The 20,157-nt window shown below is 40.8% G+C and overlaps 1 protein-coding gene across 3 annotated transcripts in view; it reads left to right on the top strand.

The window, feature by feature from the left end:
* Positions 1 to 20,157, top strand: part of odad2 (outer dynein arm docking complex subunit 2) — a 354,164-nt gene that overhangs the window by 218,369 nt on the left and 115,638 nt on the right. For all 3 annotated transcript variants that reach the window (XR_009443219.1, XM_048560000.2, XM_048559992.2), the window contains one exon: positions 4,203 to 4,445. Coding sequence is in view for 2 of the 3 variants with exons in the window: in XM_048560000.2 (XP_048415957.1) it covers positions 4,203 to 4,445 (243 nt within the window). In the remaining variant the exon portion in view is untranslated. The remainder of the gene's footprint in view (positions 1 to 4,202; positions 4,446 to 20,157) is intronic.

Below are 20,157 nucleotides of genomic sequence, written 5' to 3'. Positions count from 1 at the left end.
AGGGATTCTGTGTTCCTATGACATGTTCAAATTTAGCCAATATCCCTTTAAACCTTCTTTATTTATGTGCTTGTCCAAATGTCTTTAAAGTGTACTGGCATCTACCACTTCCTCTGGCAATTCATTCCATAAACACACTACCTCTGTGTGAAAATGTTGTCCCTCAGGTGCCTTTTGTATCTTTCTCAAAATCTTAAAATTATGCCAAGATAATAAAATGTGAGGCTGGATGAACACAGCAGGCCAAGCAGCATCTCAGGAGCACAAAAGCTGACGTTTCGGGCCTAGACCCTTCTCTGATGAAGGGTCTAGGCCCGAAACGTCAGCTTTTGTGCTCCTGAGATGCTGCTTGGCCTGCTATGTTCATCCAGCCTCACATTTTATTATCTTGGAATTCTCCAGCATCTGCAGTTCCCATTATCTCTTAAAATTATGCCCTCTAGTTTTGAACTCCCCTACTGTAAGGAAAAGATCCTTGCTTTTCGTCTTATTTCATGATTTTATAAACTTTTATAAGGCCACCTCTCAACCTAGGATAAGATTGTTATTATTGTTGTGGTTTAAAAAAAATGGCTGCAGAGGTAAAGCTGGCTATTCAAGAAAGGAAGAAGGGTGAGGAGAATGAACTATTACCTGTCCAACTTGACCCTCATTATCAGGGAAGTGCTGGAATCTATTATTAAGGAAATCTTATCAGTGCACTTCGAAAATTATAGTCTGATCCGACTGAGTCAACGTGGTGTCTCAGAAAGGGAAATCTTATTTGACAACGTTTTTAAGCATTATTTGAAGAAGTAGATAATGGCATAGGTAAAGGGAACTAAAAGATGCAGTGTACATGGATTTCCAGGCGAAAGGTCAACACAAGAATAAATGCTGTTGCAGTTGCGGTAATATATTTGCACGGATAGACGATTAATTAACATACAGAATGCAAAGTGTAGATATAAATTTGGTTTTTTCAAGTTGACAATCGGTGACTTCTGGAGTGACACAAAAATGGGGCTTTAGATGTTTATAGTCTAAAATAATAGCTCAGATAAAGAGAGAGTAATGTATTGAAATTTGTTGATGATAAAAGTGGCTCAGTGATTCACAATGTTGTCTCACAGCACAAGGGATCTGGGTTTGATTCCTGCCTGGAGTGACAGTCTGTGTGGAGGTTGCACATTCTCCCTGTGTCTGCATGGGTTTCTGCCAATTGCTCTTGCTTCCGCTCACAGTCCAAAGATGTGCACGTTAAGTGAATTGGCCATGCTAAATTGCCCATAGTGTTCAGGCATATGTAGATTATGTGAGTTATAGGGAAAAGGTGTGGGGGGGATTGATCTGGGTGGAATACTCTTCACAGGGTCAGAATGGACATGTTGGGCCAAAGGGCCTGTTTCCAACTGCAGGGATTTTATCAGAAATGCAAGTTGTGAAAAGGGCATTAAGAATTTGCAAAGGCTTACAGTGAGGTAATTGAATAGGCAACAAAGTGACAGAATGGGTTGTAATGTGGGGAATTAGAAGCTAATTCACTTTGGCTGCAACATTAAAAAAGCTGATTTTTAAAGCATAAAATTTGTAAATGTTGATGTTCACAGGGACTTGAATGCACTCATGCAAACAACACAATGTTAGTGTTAAGTTTCAGCAAGCAATTAGGACAGCAAATGTCATGTTGGGCTGTATTGGAAGGCAATTGAAATACAAGAACACAGGGATGTTACTGCAATAGTGCAAGGTTTTGGAGTGGCTATATGCGAAATACTTTGATTTAATTTTGATCTCCATATTTAAGGAAGGGTACACTTGCATTGAAGGTAGTACAATAAAGGTTTACTAGATAGGTTCCTGGGATATAGAAAAAGGGGCAAAGTCTCAGAATGAGGAGCTGATCACATAGGACTGAGCTGAGGAAAAATGTGTTCACTCAAAGAAAAGTATGATCTTTGAATTCTGTGCCTCTAGATAATATATTAATAGCAGAAAAAGACAGATTTTGGTCTCTCAGGGAATTAAATGATATGAGAAAAATGGAGAAATGGAGTTGAAGCTGAAGATCCGTTATGTTTATACTGAATGGCTAATCAGGCATTGGGAACCATATGGCTTCCTCCTTGTACTATTCCTTCTCATTTTTTTAATGCATCCCCTCTTGTTCACCGACATGACTAAGTTGTCTAGCACTTCCGTAGACCATGGGGCCTCTCTCTGCCCTGGTGCTTAATTACGCTTCTCTCTGCAGCAGAGTCAAGCAGCAGCATAATTTTGTTCTAGTTAAGAGTACACACTGTGTTTTAAGAGCTGAAATATGCACTAAGCCCACATATTGTTAGGCCTTTTGTTTAGCATCACAATAAGCTGCATGCTGAAATCGTGCAGTCTGGGAAACAGAGCAAAGTTTGCACGCTGCCTTCCTCAACAGGATTGAGAATTGGCAAATGATAACCCTTATATTCAAAAGTGTGTACAGATAATCCAAGTGTCCAAGTAGTCTTTGTACATATATCTCTGCACAATGTGTCTATATGCAATAATTATCTAATTTGGACAAACTGTAATCAGCAATATTTAGTACAAAACGGCTTTAATTTGAAGCAAATTACAATAGTCAGATATGGCATATTTCTCATGTAGTATTAGGGTTTTTCACAAATCTTAAAAGCATCAATTAGAAACTACAAGGATTATCTTGTTAAACTTAAGTGGATATGTAGATCCTTCATTGGTAGCGTGTTTTTAATGTCATTACTGACTCAATGATCAGGTAGCTACTAGCAGCATTCTGGAACTAATTATTAAAGTGCTGCAGCATTAGTTAATTTTAAGCCTGAGATTAAACAAAATTTTGTTTAGCAACGGTATTAGAAATATGGGCCAAAGGCGGGTATATGGAGTTAGATCACAAATCAGCCGTGATTTCATTGAATGGCAAAAAAAAGGCTCTAGGAGCTGAATTAGCCGTTCCTGTTCCTGTGTTATCTACTTTGATTGTTTGGGATGGATGGGAATCAAAAATACCATAGTTTATCTTTTTGTAGAATCCTGATGGAAAGCAGTCTATTACAGTGTTAAAACACAACAAGTAGCATTGTTAAAAACTCACCAGCCAAATTAGTAGATCCAAACTTTTCTCCACCCCTACAGGTCAACTTTATATAATGAGGACGTATCACTTCTGTAGTCAGCTAATTTCTAGAGGTTCTGTCAAAGCAATGGAAAAAGAATAGATTTCCAAAGGCTAAAGGTGTCAAGGAGTATGGGGAGAGCATGGATGTATTGAGAATCAGTTGTGATCACATTGAATGACAGAGTGGGCTGAATGGGCTGAATGGGCTCTTCTTATTCTATTTTCAATTTCTATGCTGCGGCAGAAGATCAGGAAAGGCTTACTGCTGCAGTCTCCAAGGAAAAAGGTAAAGGAGTAGGGTATCTCAGCTATGAGTAATAGAAACACAGATACAAAATGGGGGTAATTATTGAAAGAATGACTGTTTAATTTAGTTTTAAATTAGCTTTTCATGTTGAAGAAAAACTGAAATAGATTTATGCTGATCTGGACATCCTCATTGTAAAATATCACTGTCATCTTGGGAAAGCTATTCATAAAACATTATCAAGTTAACAAAGTATAACATAAGAACATAAGAACTAGAAGCATGAATATGCAATTCAGCCTCTTGAGCCTGTTCTGCCATTTGATAGGGCCATGGCTGATCTCAAGATCTAGACTGGTAATTGAAATATTAGCTTAAAAAACAAATTGCTAAATAGACAGAACCAAATCTAAGGGATTGGAGGGACCAAAAAAATTTAAGTTTACAAATAAATGTACTTTTTGTCTCAGGATCACTGGCTGTAAAATTGTCCATTTAATAATACATACTTCTGTATAGTATCTTTTATGTCAGTTTTTGAGATCTTTACAGTGAGTCATCTCTTGAAGGGCAATGATTATTTCAATGATTTTGAATTCAAGTAGATCTAAATGAGAATCTAAACTGGCAATCATTCTATATATGGTAAAAGTAATGATTAAGCATGATGTATGCCTCTTAAGTTATTTTTGAAAGAGGCAATACATAATTACCAGTCGTAGATTATGGAAATAGATTATAAGTATGTAACTATAAGTATTTCAGACAACATTGCTGTACATTTGTAGGTTTTTAAAATATTCTAATATGTAATTTTTAATTTATTTTTCCTTAAAGGTTCAAACACTTGAAAGTTGCAGAAACTCTGATTAGCCTACTCATTGGTCAACCTGAGGAAGTCCTTATTAATGTTGTAGGAGCGTTGGGGCAACTGGCACGAGACCCAGTTATTCGAGGTGCTATCAGGAGGTCTGGCGGAATTGATCCATTGGTCAATCTTTTAACTGGAACTAATAATGCTCTTCTTGTAAATGTCACCAAAGCAGTGGGAGAATGCGCTGTTGATGCTGAAAATATGTCGTACGTATCTTCTCTACTTTTTATTTGTATTACGTTTCTGTGTTGTTATGGAATTTCAATTTTTGCGTCTCTGCTTTTCATCCCACTTCCCAAATTTTTCTTGTTTATCTCTCTACTGGCCACTCTCTAGTCATTATGACTCAAATATTTATAGGGAGACAACAGGGGGGCAAGATGATGCGAGAAACCTGGAAATCTCAGGAAAGCAGAGGTGTTGCCACATGTAATGGCAATTATTTTTATTCCTCAGTTTCCTGTCCAGGAGCCATGCAGATTAACAGCATGGCCAGCTAATAAACAGGAAAGACAGAAATAAAATGCAGAGATAATGGAAACTGCAGATGCTGGAGAATCCAAGATAACAAAGTGTGGAGCTGGATGAACACAGCAGGCCAAACAGCATCTCGGGAGTACAAAAGCTGACGTTTCGGGCCTAGACCCTTCATCAGAAAAGGGGGATGGGGAGAGGATTCTGAAATAAATAGGGAGAGAGGGGGAGGCGGACTGAAGATGGAGAGAAAAGAAGATAGGTGGAGAGGAGAGTATGGGTGGGGAGGTAGGGAGGGGATAGGTCAATCCGGGGAGGACGGACAGTTCAAGGGGGCGGGATGAGGTTAATAGACAGGAAATGGAGGTGCAGCTTGAGGTGGGAGGAGGGGATAGGTGAGAGGAAGAACAGGTTAGGCAAACTGGGACGAGTTGGACTGGTTTTGGGATGCAGTGGGGGGAGGGGAGATTTTTAAGCTTCTGGAATCCACATTGGTACCATTGGGCAGCAGGGATCCCAAGCGGAATAAGAGTTGCTGTTCCTGCAACCTACAGGTGGCATCATTCTGGCACTGCCGGAGGCCCATGATGGGCATGTCGTCTAAGGAGTGGGAGGGGGAGTTGAAATGGTTCATGACTGGGAGGTGCTATTGTTTACTGTGAACCGAGCATAGGTGTTCTGCAATGCAGTCCCTAAGTCTCTGCTTGGTTTCCCCAATGTAGAGGAAGCCACACCGTGTACAGCGGATGCAGTATACCACATTGGCGGATGTGCAGGTGAACATCTGCTGGATGTGGAAAGTCATCTTGGGACCTGGGATGTGGGTGTGGGAGATGGTATGGGGGCAGGTGTAGCACTTCCTGCAGTTGCAGGGGAAAGTGCCGGGTGTGGTGGGGTTGGAGGGGAGTGTGGAGCGGACAAGGGAGTCGCAGAGAGAGTGGTCTCTCCGGAAGGCAAACAAGGGTGGATTGGGAAAAATGTCTTTGGTGGTGGGGTCGGATTGTAGATGGCTGAAGTGTCGGAGGATGTTGCGTTGTGGCGTTGACGACAATCAGTAACAAAAACCTGCATTTAAATAGCATTTCTAACATTGTGCACTTCCCAAGGCACTTCACAGGACATTCATCAAAACAAATTTAATGTCAAGACACAGGAGACATGATCAAATGATTGATCAAAGAGATGGGTTCTAAAAAAAATAAATAAAAAGAGAAAGGTCAAAATGTAGAGAGGCTTGGTGAGAGAATTGTAAAGTTTTGAGCTGACACAGCCTTAGGCATGGTTGCCAGTAGTATAGTGTTTAATATCAGGAATGTGCAGGGCCAGAATTGGAGGGCTGCAGAGAACTCAGCAAGCTTGAGGATAGAAAATTTCTATAGTCTTGGGAAGGGATAAAACATGAAGGTATCTGAAACTAAGAAGAATTTTAAAGTTGTGGTGTTCCTAGACTGGGAATTAAAAAGGCAGAGAGCACAGAGGTGATGGGTGACCGGCATGCATTGTGATTTAGGATATGGACAGCAGAGGTATGGATAAACTCAGGTTTCTCCAAGTTGAAACATGTGGGTATTATTTAAGAGTGTGTTAAAGTTGTCAAGTCTACAAATGATAAGAGCATGGAGGAATGTTTCAACAGCAAATGAACTGTGGCAGAAATGGGGGCATGTGATGTAATGGAGTTTATAATGGGTGATTTTGCCGTTTTGCTCCGATATGTAGTTGGAAGTTTAAACTGGAATTAAGTGAAGCACCAAGGTTGCAAATGTTCTAGTTTAGCCTCAAACAAACACTTGCCGCCTTGACTGGACACCAATGGAGGTAGTGGAATTGTTGAAAGATAAAAACAAAACACCTGCACATCCGCCAATGTGGTATACTGTATCCACTGTAGCCAGTGTGGCTTTCTCTACATTGGGGAAACCGAGCGGAGGCTTGAGGACCGCTTTGCAGAACACCTCCACTCGGTTCGCAACAAACAACTGCACCTCCCAGTCGCGAACCATTTTAACTCCCCCTCCCATTCCTTAGACAACATGTCCATCATGGGCCCCCTGCAGTGCCACAATGATGTCACCCGAAGGTTGCAGGAACAGCAACTCATATTCCGCTTGGGAACCCTGTAGCCCAATGGTATCAATGTGGACTTCACAAGTTTCAAAATCTCCCCTTCCCTCACTGCATCCCAAAACCAGCCCAACATGTCCCCGCCTCCCTAACCTGTTCTTCCTCTCACCTATCCCCTCCTCCCACCTCAAGCTGCACCTCCATTTCCTACCTACTAACCTCATCCCACCTCCTTGACCTGTCCATCCTCCCTGGACTGACCTATCCCCTCCCTACCTCCCCACCTATACTCTCCTCTCCACCTATCTTCTTTTCTCTCCATCTTCGGTCCCCCTCCCCCTCTCTCCCTATTTATTTCAGAACCCCCTCCTGATCCCCCTCACTGATGAAGGGTCTAGGCCTGAAACATCAGCTTTTGTGCTCCTGAGATGCTGCTGGGCCTGCTGTGTTCATCCAGCCTCACACACATGTTGGAAATAATTAGGTCAAGCAGCATCATAGAGAGAAAACAGAGTTCACCTCTCTTGTTCATGACTTTTCATCAAAGTGTTCGAGAGAAATGGTAGTGAAGTAGACCTGGGCACCATTTACATGCGGAATGTGGTAGTATGTTTGCAATGATGTTGCCAAAAGCCAACATGGAAATGTAGGAAGGAGCAAAAGATGTGTTCTGTTAGGGTCTCCACAGATAATTGTATGGAAGTGAAAAGAAAAGCTGCTGTAAGCAATTTTCCCACTATGCCTGGATAGCACTAGATGAGCAGAAATGCCCTCTGCTTAGATATTTGGTTAGTTGAAAAGGCTGATGGGACCTAACCTCCTGTTCCTAACCCCGCAAATTGTGGTATAAAAAGGTGCATACATACTTGATCCAGGATCACCTGTACTCTGGAGTGATAAATCTTAATTCTGGTACTTCACACTCAATCTGCCACTGCACAAAAAACTCACCAACATTCATAGATTATCAACCTATTTATTGTACACAGCATCACCACTCAGAAGGTGTCACCAACCTCATCCTCCACATCCACTAACCCTTTCATCCTGTGGTTGAACAAGCTATGCAATGACAGTCTCCAAGGACTGCAAAATGAGTAAGCCATAAGAAAAGAAGCCAAGATATATAAGATGCATTCAATGCAGGAGATGGCTATATTTCCTTGTGCACTAAAGCAACCTAGCAGGATGGTGCAAGTCAAAGTCTTCTGCAATTATGGCAACAGTTTGTGTCGTGTGCCTGTGTCACACTCAAGTATTTTAGGTGGGATTTTCCTAAACTTTGAGCAATGTGGACAAGAAATATGAGAAAATGTAGTAAGATTGAAACAGTGTAACACTTAACACAGAAAAAAGGTTCTGTCCACCAGAAAGTTCCACCAGATATTATTAACAAAAGTGGCTATCAGCTTGATTCCATTTATTTGCATCTCATTTCAAGCCCAAGTCCACCATATTTCTATTCGGGTTGCAATCTTCTCTCCCGAGAAATTAGTCAGTAATAATTCTTGACTTGAGTGTCAGAGCAAATATCTGGTGGATGCAAAATATAAAATGAAAGGACTGCAGATGCCTTAAATTAGAAACAAAAACAGAAATTGCTGGAAAAGCTCAGCAGGCCTGGCAGCATCTATGCAGAGAAATCAGAGTTTTGTATAAATGGAATCAAGGTAGTAGCCACTTATTAACAAACTTCAGACCTTTTAACTGGCAAAACAGAACTTTTTTCTTTGTTAAGTGTTACATTATTTCAATCTTATTATATTTTGTCATATTTCTTGACAACATTGCTGAAAGTCTAGGAAAATTCCACCTAAAATACTTGAGCATGGCACGGGCTCACCATACAAACTGTTGCCGTAATTGCTGAAGACTTACTGAAGTGAAAGTGGTGCGTGGAATTAATTGTAACCTGGGGCACCTGGCACATAAGGATCAGTAAGTTAAGGTTAGATTTTGCAATTTTGCATTTTTAAACCTACACCCCGATTATTCACCTCCATCATGGAATTTACTAATATCATCACCACTCTCTCTGCATCATGGAATGTGGGCATTGTTGACTGGTTAGAATTTATTGCCCATCCATAGTTGTGTTCTTGAACCAAGCAGTCCATTTGTTGTAGGTAGACCTGCAATTCTGGAAGGAACAGCAGTATATTTTCAAATTGAAATATTATCAACTTGCAGGTGGTGTTATAATCATGTAACTGCTGCCCTTGTTTCTCTAGTTGGTACTAGTCAGGGATTTGGAAAGTGCTGTCAGTTGAGCCTTGGTGAATTTCTGCAGTGCAGCTTGTGGATGGTATACACTGCTGTTACCAAGAATTGTTGATGGAAGGAATGTGTGTGGACATGATACCAATTAAGTGAGCTGCTTTGGCCTGGATGGTTTTAAGCTTTTAAGTTCTATTGGAGCTGCACTAAGTTGAGACTATTCGACCACAGTCCTGACTTGAGCTTTGTAGCTGGTGGTCAGGCTTTGAGGAGTCGGGCGTGAGTTACTTGTGAGTCACTAAAGATACCATGAGCCATGTGTGGACAGGGTAACCCTAGTCCTCTAGCAGCCATTCCAGTACAGCCCGCCACTATCTTGGAATATTCCCAGAGTTGTAAGAAATGTTAAACGTTGTAAAAAGTCTGCAAAACACCTCAATAAAAAACATAGACAAGGTTTCTTATGAAGCATTTATGAAACAATGGGGTGTCACGGTGGCTCAGTGGTTAGCACGGCAGCCTCACAGCACCAGGGACCCAGATACAATTCCAGCCTCGGGCGGCTGTCTGTGTGGAGTTTGCACATTCTCCCCATGTCTGTGTGAGTTTCCTCTGGGTGCTCCGGTTTCCTCCCACAGTCCAAAGATGTGCAGGCTAGGTGGATCGGCCATGCTAAATTGCCCAAAGTGTCCAGGGGTGTGCTCCAAGGGGCAGTGTGAACTTGTTGGGCCAAAGGGCCTGTTTCCACACTATAGGGAATCTAATCTAAATCTACAAATTAAAAGTATAATCTCATTATAAATTTTCCATACACATGGAAGAATCTTAGGTTATCAATGGAGGAGTTGCTGGGAAAGCAGTTTAGTGATTTCTGCTCACAATTGTTGCTAAATAATTCTTCCATTTCTTGTGCTAGTCAGAATGCTGCCTCTCAGTTGTTCGTTCCTGAATGTTTCACTGGTTTACATTAAGCACACATGGTTGGATCAGTGATAAAAGGCCTGTGACTTATTGTTTAGAGATTACTGTTTACAGCAACTGCTTTTGAAAAGATAAATTGGTTCTCTTCAGGCTTGGTGTGGCTTACTCTCTTAGTGTGGTAGAGAAAGATGTCCTAAGCTGGTAGTGGTCCAAAGGCTTTGCTATATATTGTTGACGATCTCAAGCCATTCATCTACCGCAGAACTAATCACATAAATATTAGCTGGCAGAAGATCTTTGTCATTTGTAACTGGTTGCTAGTCCACATACCACTCTGCTGTTTGTTACCAATCAATGCTCCATTTGTACACAGCCTTTTGTTCCAGCTCATCTGTAACCACAGTCGTAGCGCACATTTGTACAAACAATATTCACAATATCAAGGTACTTAATTTCAAAACATGCAGTAATCCTTGCAATCTTTGGTTTTTAAAACAGTTTTTTACTCATTTCGGCCCACAATTGGATGTGGAGCAAAAGGTAATATCTCCAAGTTTGCAGATAACACAAAGCAGGGTGGTCGGGTGAACTGTGAGGAGGATGTGGAGATGCTTCACTATGATTTGGATAAGCTGAGTGAATGCATGGCAGAAGAACCATATAGATAAATACGAGGTTATCCACTTTGGTAGCAAAAACAGGAAGGCAAATGCTATGTTGGTCTTCCTGCTGAATGCAGGAGCAAGGATGTCTTACTGTAATTTCACACGGCCTTAGTGTGATAACACCTGGCGTACTGTGTGTAGTTTTCATTTGCTTTTTTTGTTCTGGATATGGAGGGAGCACCGATATATCCCACTGATTTGTGGGTTAGCAACACTAATGAATGAAGAATGATTGGATCAGTTAGGACTATATTCACTAGAATTTTAAAGAGTGAGTGGGAAAAAGCTCCCTTTCAGAAATATTTGCATTTTTTACTACTATGATGTGGAAGTGCTAGTGTTGGACTGGGGCTGAATCATATGACACCAGGTTATAGTCCAACAGGTTTATTTGAAATCACAAGCTTTTGGAGCGCTGCTTCTTTGTCAAGACTTTACCTGACAAAGGACCAGCGCTCCGAAAGCTTGTGAATTCAAATAAACCTGTTGGATTATGACTTGATGTCATGTGACTTCTGATCAATAACTATGGGTAAAGTGCCTGATGACTGGAACATGGCCAAAATTGTGCCTTGGCTTAGGAAGGGTTGTAAGGCGAAGCTGAGGAACTATAGACCTGTGACTCTGACTTCACTTGTGGGTAGATTGTTTGAGGTGATTTTAAAAGATAGGATTTACAGACATTTAGAGAGGCAAAAATTCATTGGGGATAGTTAGCATAGTTTTGAGTGAGAAAACTCACAAAATTGATTCCGTTCTTTGAGGAAGTCATTAAAAAGATTGATGAGGGCAGAGCAGTAGACTTTGTTTACTTGGATTATAATAAAGCCTTTGGCAGGTCTCCATATAGTAGATTTATTAATAAAGTTAGATCACATGGGATTCAGAGTAAGTTTGCAATTTAGATACATAATTGGCTTAATGGAAGGAGAAAGAGTGGTGTTTGAGGGTTCCTCAGACTGGAGGCCTGTCACCAGCAGTGTTCCACAGGGGTTGATTCTGGGTCCTCTTTTGTCATTTATATAAATGATTTGGATGAGAATATAAAAGGCATGGTTCTTAAGTTTTGCAGATGACATCAAAATTGGTGGCATAGTAGATTGTGAAGAAGGTTTTCTAAGATTACAAAGGGATCTTGATCAAATAAGTCAATGGGCTGAAAAATGGCAGATAGAGTTCAATTTAGATAAATGCAAGGTATTGCATTTTGGTACATCAAAAGGGGCAGAACTATGTAGTTAATGGTAGGGTTCTTAAGTGGTGCTGTATAACAAAGGGATGTAATTCTTTGAAGTTTGTGTCACATGTAGACATAGTGGTAAAAATGAAGGCATTTTTTAGCATGCTTGCCTTTATTGCTTGGTCCTTTGAGCACAGAAGTTGGAAAGTCATGTTGAAGTTGTACAGGACATTGGTGAGGCATCTCCTGGGGCACTGTGCCCAGTTTTGGTTGCCCAGTACAAGGAAGGATATTATTAAGTTAGAGAGGATTCAGAAGAGATTTTCCCAGGTGTTGCCAGATATGGAAAGTTTAAATTATAAAGAAAGGCTAGATAGGCTGGGACATTTTTCACTGGAGCATGGGAGGTTCATGCCCATGAGAGAGATGACTTTATAGATGTTTATAAAATCATTGGGGGTATTGATAGGGTTAATGGTAGATGTCTTTTCCCTAGAATGGGGGATTTAAAGGCTAGGGGGCATATTTTTAAGGTGAGAGGGGAGAGAGTTAAAAAATACATGTAGGGCAATTTTTATGCAGAAGGGGTTTGCTAATGGAATAAACTTTCTGAGGAAGTGATACATGTGGGCACAGTTACAATGTTTAAAAGACACATTGATAAATACATGAATAAGAAAGGTTTGGAGGGAAATGGGCCAGGAGCAAGCAGGTGGGACTAGTTTAGTTTGGGATTACAGTCGGTGTAGACTAGCTTGGACTGAAGTGTCTATTTGTTTCCTCTATGACTCTCTGACAAGATAAATGCAGAAAGGATGTACCAGATGACCAGAGAGCCCAGAACCAGGATTCACAGTCTAAGGATTCTTCACCCGGAGAGTGGAGAGCTTTTGCAACTCTCTACCACAGAATGTAATTGAGGTCAAAGCATTGAATGTTTTCAAGAAGGGGATTAGACAGTTCTTAGGACTAAAGGGATCAAGCATATGGGGAGAAAGTGAGGACAGGGTACTGATTTGGATGGCCTGGCATGATCATATTCAACAGCGGATCAGGCTCAAAACACCAAATTGCCTGTTCTAACTCCTATTTTCTGTTTCTGTGTGTAACTAAAAAGTTTAAAAAATTACCTTTTTTTTAAAATTCATTTGTGGAATGCGGGCTTAGCTAGCTGGCCAGCATATTTTCACTATCCCTAGTTGCCTTTTGAGAAGGTAGCGGTGAGCTGCTTTATTGGTCAACCTACCTGCTGTGGGTTGACCCAGAATGCCACTAGAGAGGCAATTCCAGGATTTTGGCCCAGCAACAGTGAAGGAAAGGTGATACGTTTCCAAGTCAGGGCGATGAGTGGGATTGGAGAAAAACTTGAAGGACATGTGCCCCCATATATCTGCTGCCTTGCCCTACTAGATCGAAGTAGCCGTGGGTTTGGAAGCTGCTGCCTCAGGATTTCTGGCGAATTTCTGCAGTGCATCTTGTAAATAGAATACACTGCTGCTAATGAGGATCAGTGGAGGAGGGAGTGGATGCTTGTGGATGAAATGCCAATCATATGGGCTGCTTTGTCTTGGATGATTTCAAACTTCTTGAGTGTAGTTGGATAGGCATCCGTTCAGGCAAGTGGACAGTATTGCATTACAGACCTGACTTGTGCCTTGTAGCTGATGGACAGGCTTTGAGGAGTTAAGAGGTGAGCTACTCATCACAGTATTCCTAGCCTCATAATTCCTAGACTGGCAAAAGCATTGGTGTTCCTGAGCTCCAGTGATAATTGTTGAAGGACTGAAGTGGTGTGTGAATTAGCCTGAGAGCAGGCATAATGATTTAGTGAGACTGGTAGTTGTTTGTTATTTTAAACTTAGGTGGACGAAGGATCAAGAGGGAAGGCAGCCATGGAGTATTGTTGCAAAAAAGAAGTTCCATCTTGGCCAGGACACATACTTAGCAAGCTGCAGCCAGAAGCAACCCATTCTGATTAACATGTCCAAAATTTGTGTTGTCTGATTTCTTAGGGAAGGGGAGAAAAATTAGAACTAGTGTATAAATAAGTTGAGTTAGGGCTCGAATATACATGCCCAGAAATAAGACAGATGCCCACTTTTACAGTAAGATTCTGAAATCACTATTTAAAGCTTGATGTGAAAATCACAAAAAAATGATTTGAAATAGAGAGTTTTTGAGTTTGTGTTTGAGCTTGGATTTATTTGTGTCACATGTACCACGATACGGTGAAAAGTGTTGTTTTGTGTGCTAAACAAATAGATAATAGCATACAAAATGTATTAGGATAATAGAACAGAGCGAAGAATATAATGTTATAGCTGCAGAGAAGGTGCACAAATAAAGTATGCCTGACAATACTACAGGGGTGAGCTAAGCAATTTCAAGGAACATGTGGATAACAAGGATATCCCCAACATCAGCCTCCTACTTTTTGACCACAGCTCTGCCTTCAACATCATAATTCCAAACAAGCTCATCTCTAAACTCCAAGACCTAGGCCTCAGCTATCCACTCCAACTGGATCCTTGCGCCTTCACCAATAGACCACAATCAGTAAAAATAAGTGACAAAACCTCCTCCATAGAAATCCTCACCACCAGTAACCCACAAGGCTGCATACTCAGCCCCTTACTATACTCTTCACACATTCATAACTGTGTGGCAAAATTCCACGCCAACTCCATTTACAAGTTTACTGATGACACCATCCTTGTAGGTTGAATTTCAGCCAGTGATGAGACAGAATACAGGAAAGACATTGAATACCTAGGGGTATGGTATAAAGAAAACAATCTTTCCATCAATGTCAGCAAAATGAAAGAGTTGGTCATTGACTTCAGGAAACGGAGTGGAGGGCATAGCCCTGTCTGCATCAATGGTACTGAGGTGGAGATGATCGAGAGCATCAAGTTCCTGGGAATGATGATCACCAACAGTCTGTCTTGGTACACCCACATCGACGCGGCAGTTGAGAAAGCACAACACCATCTGTATTTTCTCAGGAGACTATAGAAATTTGACATGTCCATAAGGACTTGTACCAATTTTTATAGATCACCATAGAAAACATCCTGTCTGGATTGATTAAAGTATGAGATGGCCACTGCTCTTCCCAAGATCACAAGAAACTACAGAGAGTTGTAAACACAGCTCTGTCCGTCTCACAATCCAGCCTTCCATCTATTGACTCCATCTATACTGCCTGCTGCCTCGAGAAAGCAACCAACGCAGTCAAGAAACCCTCTCACCCGGGGGATACTCTCTTCAACCCTCTTCCATTGGATAGAGATATACATACAAACAGATTCAAGAGCCGCATCTTGCCCACTGTTACCAGACTTTTGAACAGGCCTCTTAAATGTTAATTCTGATTTCTCTCTCTGCACCTTCTATGTGGCCATAAACTGCATTTTGCACTGTTCTGCCACCCTGATCCACTTTGCATGGTGTGATCTCCTTGGACAGCACACAAAACAACACTTTTCACTGTATCTCAGTACATGTGACAATAAATCAAACTCATTCAGCTCACTGTACACCATTCAGCTACACTGGTGGAGGATAACCAAATTGTAAAACTTCAGGTATTGGCTTCCAAAATGGAGACAGTAAAGGCACTGTACACATTAGAAAGACATCTGGATGTTTGTGGAGAGATGGAATCTAGTACACAGAAGGATCTCTGCCATCTGGAAAATGATGACTAATTTTTTATGCACAATTTAACAGGCAAAGATAACTGATTTTATAAACAGTTCTCTGTTGTTGCAAACAACTGCTCTACTGTACGATCTGGTCATTTATGTTGTTACAGATGCTCAGTGAATTGGCACAACACAGTACTTTTTTGTGTACAGGATAAATGTTCGGAGAATGCACTTTAGCTTACAGAATGCAGTCGTACTGCAGCAAACAGTTCTTTATAATATGCATTTTATTATACGGTGGGTTTACTTATTATTTCAGTTAAGTAGATAAAGTGCATTTGTCATTTTAAACTGCCATTAAGTCAGTGATTCTAAACCTACTAAGACCAGTTTTCATGGCAATGCTTTATCAGCACTCACAGATGTGTGATCAATTGTCAAATATACCTTTAGTTTCTAACTTCTAATAGCAATAAATTGCCTATGCATTTCGCAAGTTTTTATGTTTTGTACAATATTTTGAACATAATCACTTTCTGTATTGCTTTCTCAAAATTATAAGGAAAAGCATTTTGCGCAATAAGGGAGATTATGCCCAAATGGTATTATCGCTGGACTGTTAATCCAGAGACCCAGATAACATTCTGGGGAGAAATAGTAGGAACTGCAGATGCTGGAGAATCTGAGATAGCAAGGTGTAGACCTGTATGAACACAGCAGGCCAAGCAGCATCATAGGAGCAGGAGAGCTGACATTTCGGGTCTTCAGAAGAAGGGTCTAGGCCTGAAATGTCAGCCCTCCTGCTCCAATGATGCTGCTTGGCCTGTTGTATTCATCCAGCTCTACACCTTGCTATCTAACATTCTGGGGACCTGGGTTTGAATCCCACTATGGCAGATGGTGGAATTTGAATTCACTAAATATATGTAATTAAGAATGTAATGATGATTGTGAATCCATTGCCGATTATCAGGGAAAAACCCATCTGGTTTACAAATGTCTTTTCGGGAAGGAAACAGCCATCCTCACTTGGTCTGGACTACATGTGACTCCAGACCCACAGCAATGCGACTGACTCTTAACTGCCCTCTGGGCAATCAGGGATGGGCAATAAATGCTGACTATCCAGAGATGCTCTTATCCTGTGAATGAATGAAAAAAAAACCTAGTACAAAGCACTGCATCTTCTGGTCCCATGGGCAATGAGGTTCAAGCTAGGACAATAATTTAAATAGACAGAGAAGAGGCATATCCAAGCCCCGACATCTTCCTACCTTCAACTGCATTAAGTTTTAGGTGGCAAAGTTGATGGCCAACTTCCTATTGTGCCACTAATTGAGGCCCTTAAATGACCAGTTAATGGCGTCAGCCTTTCGCTAGTGGAATTAATACAGTTGCAAGTGGGCCTGCAAACAAACAGCTCTTCCAGAGAGAGTCAAAGGAATGCAGGCTGCTTGTCTGCATGGGTTGTTGTCCTCACAGTTTACAATTCTTCCGAGTGTTGAACTGTCTGCAAACTTTGAAATTATCCCCTGCACACCAAGGTATTTTTTTAATGGAAAAGCAAGGATCCCAATACAGGGCCCCTGAGGAATTTCATTACAAACCATTTTCAATCCAAAAAAAGTACCCATTAGCCATTAGTCTCTATTTCCTGTCCCTCAGGTAGTTTTGTTTCCAAGTTGCTCGGTCACTTTTATTTCATGACCTGTAGATGTCCACCACAAGTCTGTTTGGGGCACTGAACAGAACTAGGCAGAATATTCAAACTAACTAGTAGTCTATACAACATAAGCCTTTGGCAAAACTTTAGGTGCAAAAAAGTAATAGGACTGTTGATGATGATTTGTACCCATTCAAAATTATTTTTGTATTAGTTGTCCCTTTTCTAAAATCCAGAATCCCACTCACTTTTTGGGCCTTTTTTATCCTGAAGGGTCTAGAAGGTTGAATCCTTATTCTTAAGAATGATATAGTCATAACTCCATTGTGTGTATTACTGTACAGACAGAGTGAACTACTGGCATTACTGAATTTGGTACAGTTAAATAATTTAAATAGGCTCTTTGCACTGTTTCCTTAAGAGCAGGGAATGGAGTGGCAGTAATAAGTGTGGATTGAGGAATGCACAAGTATTTAAAGGTCTGCCAATAAACAGGTGCTGTTTTATTTTCATCGAGCCAGAACAGTATGTTCTGGCAAATTCTTGTGAAGATGATGTCTGGAGCAAATGATAAAATTGTCCTCTTCAATAAAACAGTCTGTTTGTGTTGTTGAAGGAGGTACAGAAGGTCTTTGACATGGCTAAGTAGTTATGCATAGCTCAGGAAATATAGTTTCTGGCCCACTTTCAAGTGAGTACCAGATGCTTGATGTGCTTTGATCCCACTGCATAAGCTACTTTTCCTCCCCCAAATCAATAACAGCTTTTGGCAGGCCCAATTGGAATCTGATTGCAATGGAGTTGGCTGGTGACAACATTGATGTGACTGGTAGTCCTCTGGTAAGCTCTCTTCCAAACTTCAGAAGCAAACTACAGAAAGAACTATTGCAGAATCAATAATATGGTGTGCTGAATCAAAAAAAAAGTGGCAAAAATGTCCCATCTGGGGCTCAGCAAGAATTGCACATATGCATCTCAGCACTGTCTTTGTACTAGATCTTGTCTGTTAGTTAAACTGTAGTGGTTGCCAATAACATGTTCCATGTACAGAACTGACCTCAGTTCACTACAGCAAAACAGTTCTAAATGGTATAGTCCTGAATGATGAAGTGTCAATGGCTCTTAACTCTTCAAAGCCTAGCTTCTTTGTTCAAACTTCAGTTGCAAACTTCGGTGGGTACAAGAAACAGACCAATAATGGAAATAGATCATTGCACCTAAGTTACATTGAAAATTACAGCACAGTTGAAGAAGGTGCTAGCAGAGTGTGATTAAATTCTAAATACTTTTGGAAAAGTTTAAATGGTAGTTCAATTCATTAATGGATTTGCTGGATTGAAATGATGGGGGAGTATGGTCTGGCAGACAAACATTGTTATCACCAGTTTATAGTAATACTAAATAAATAAAACTCCACAGTGAAACCCAGGTTGTTAAAGCATAACAAAAATGGAAATTGCCGGGAAAGCTTAACAGGTCTGGCAGCACCTGTGAAGAGATATCAGAGTTAACGTTTTGGGTCCGGTGACCCTGACTCAGAGTTAATGTTTCGGACCCGAAACGTTAACTCTGATTTCTCTCCACAGGTGCTGCCAGCCCTTCTGAGCTTTTCCAGCAATTTCTGTTTTTGTTTTTGACCTTTAGCATTCACAGTTCTTTCAGTTTTTGGTTAAAACATAAGTTTTATTTTCCTTTCCGTTCATAACGGGTATCAGTCACTGAAAATGTTCACAAGAGGATGCCAACATATTTCTAACAAACAAACATAAAAGTTAATAACACAAAAGGAAACATGAAGTAGTACGTAAGAAACAGAAGCAGAAGAAGGCCACTCAGCCCCTTAAGCCTGGACAACCATTCTACAATACCATGGCTAATCTGCCCTAGCCACAACATCTCTTCCGTGCAAACTCATAATAGACCTGAGCTTCCCAACTGTAGCCTCTACAACTTTTGAGTATGGACAGTTCAAGACATTCACTACACTGTGGGAGAGAGGTGGCTGAGTGGTTAGCACTGCTGCCTCATAGTACCAGGGATCAGGTGTTTGTCTAGGTGGTGTTTTCACATTCTCTCTATGTCTGTGGGTTTCCTCCAGGTATTCTGGTTTCCTCCCATGCTTCAAGGATGTGAGGTTAGGTGAATTGGCCATGCTAAGTTGCCCATGGGATGTGCAGGTTAGGTGGATTAGCCGTGGGAAATGCGGGGATGGGGCGGGGGTGAGGGGGGCGGTGAGTCTGGACGGGATGCTCTTTGGAGAGTCGGTGTGGACTTACTGGGCCAAATGGCCACACTGTAGGGATTCTAAAGTTAAAAAATTACTTTGCATCTCAGTTTTAAATGTGTGTCCCTGTATTCTGAAACTATGCCCCTTAATTCAAGATTCCCTCACTCGTGGAAATACCTTTTTAACATGTACCCTGTCAAGCCCCCTCAGAATCTTGTGTATTTCAGTCAGATGACTTCCTCATTCTTCTAAACTTTGATAGATAAAAGCACAACCTGTTTAGCCACTGTTTACATGTCAATCTCTTTATCCTGAGAATCAGCTTAATCTGTTTTGAACTTTCCCAAATGTCAACATATACTTTCTTAAATACACAGACCAAACTGAACACGTACAATTATAAAGACAACCCACTTTTTAAAGTTGTAGCAATAAAAGCCAAAAATCCATTTACCTTCTTAATTGCTTGCTGCATTCCTGCAGGCAAACATCTTGTGTTTCATGCACAAGGAACACTCAGATCCCTCTATATTGCACTTTTCTGGAGCCCATCCCTATTTACCCTAATAGCCTGCCTTTTGATTCTTATTCCCAAATTCCATGATCTCACACCAACAGTAAATCCAAGTACCAAGTTTTTGGTCACTCATTCAACCTATCTACATCATCTTGAAGATTCCTAGGACCTCATCACAACATGCCCTCCCACCTATTTTGTGTTATAAAATTTTATATATATTACACTTTTGCCCCCTCCTTCAAGTTATTAATATAAAAAGTAAATAATTAAGATCCTAGAACTGACTCTTGTGACATTCCACAAGTTATATCTTTCCAACCTGAAAAAGATTCATTAA

This window comes from Stegostoma tigrinum, chromosome 2, assembly GCF_030684315.1.
Source record: "Stegostoma tigrinum isolate sSteTig4 chromosome 2, sSteTig4.hap1, whole genome shotgun sequence".
NCBI classification, from domain to species: Eukaryota; Metazoa; Chordata; class Chondrichthyes; order Orectolobiformes; family Stegostomatidae; genus Stegostoma; species Stegostoma tigrinum.
Note: the sequence above shows the minus strand (reverse complement) of the source record. Positions and strands in the feature narration are given on the sequence as shown.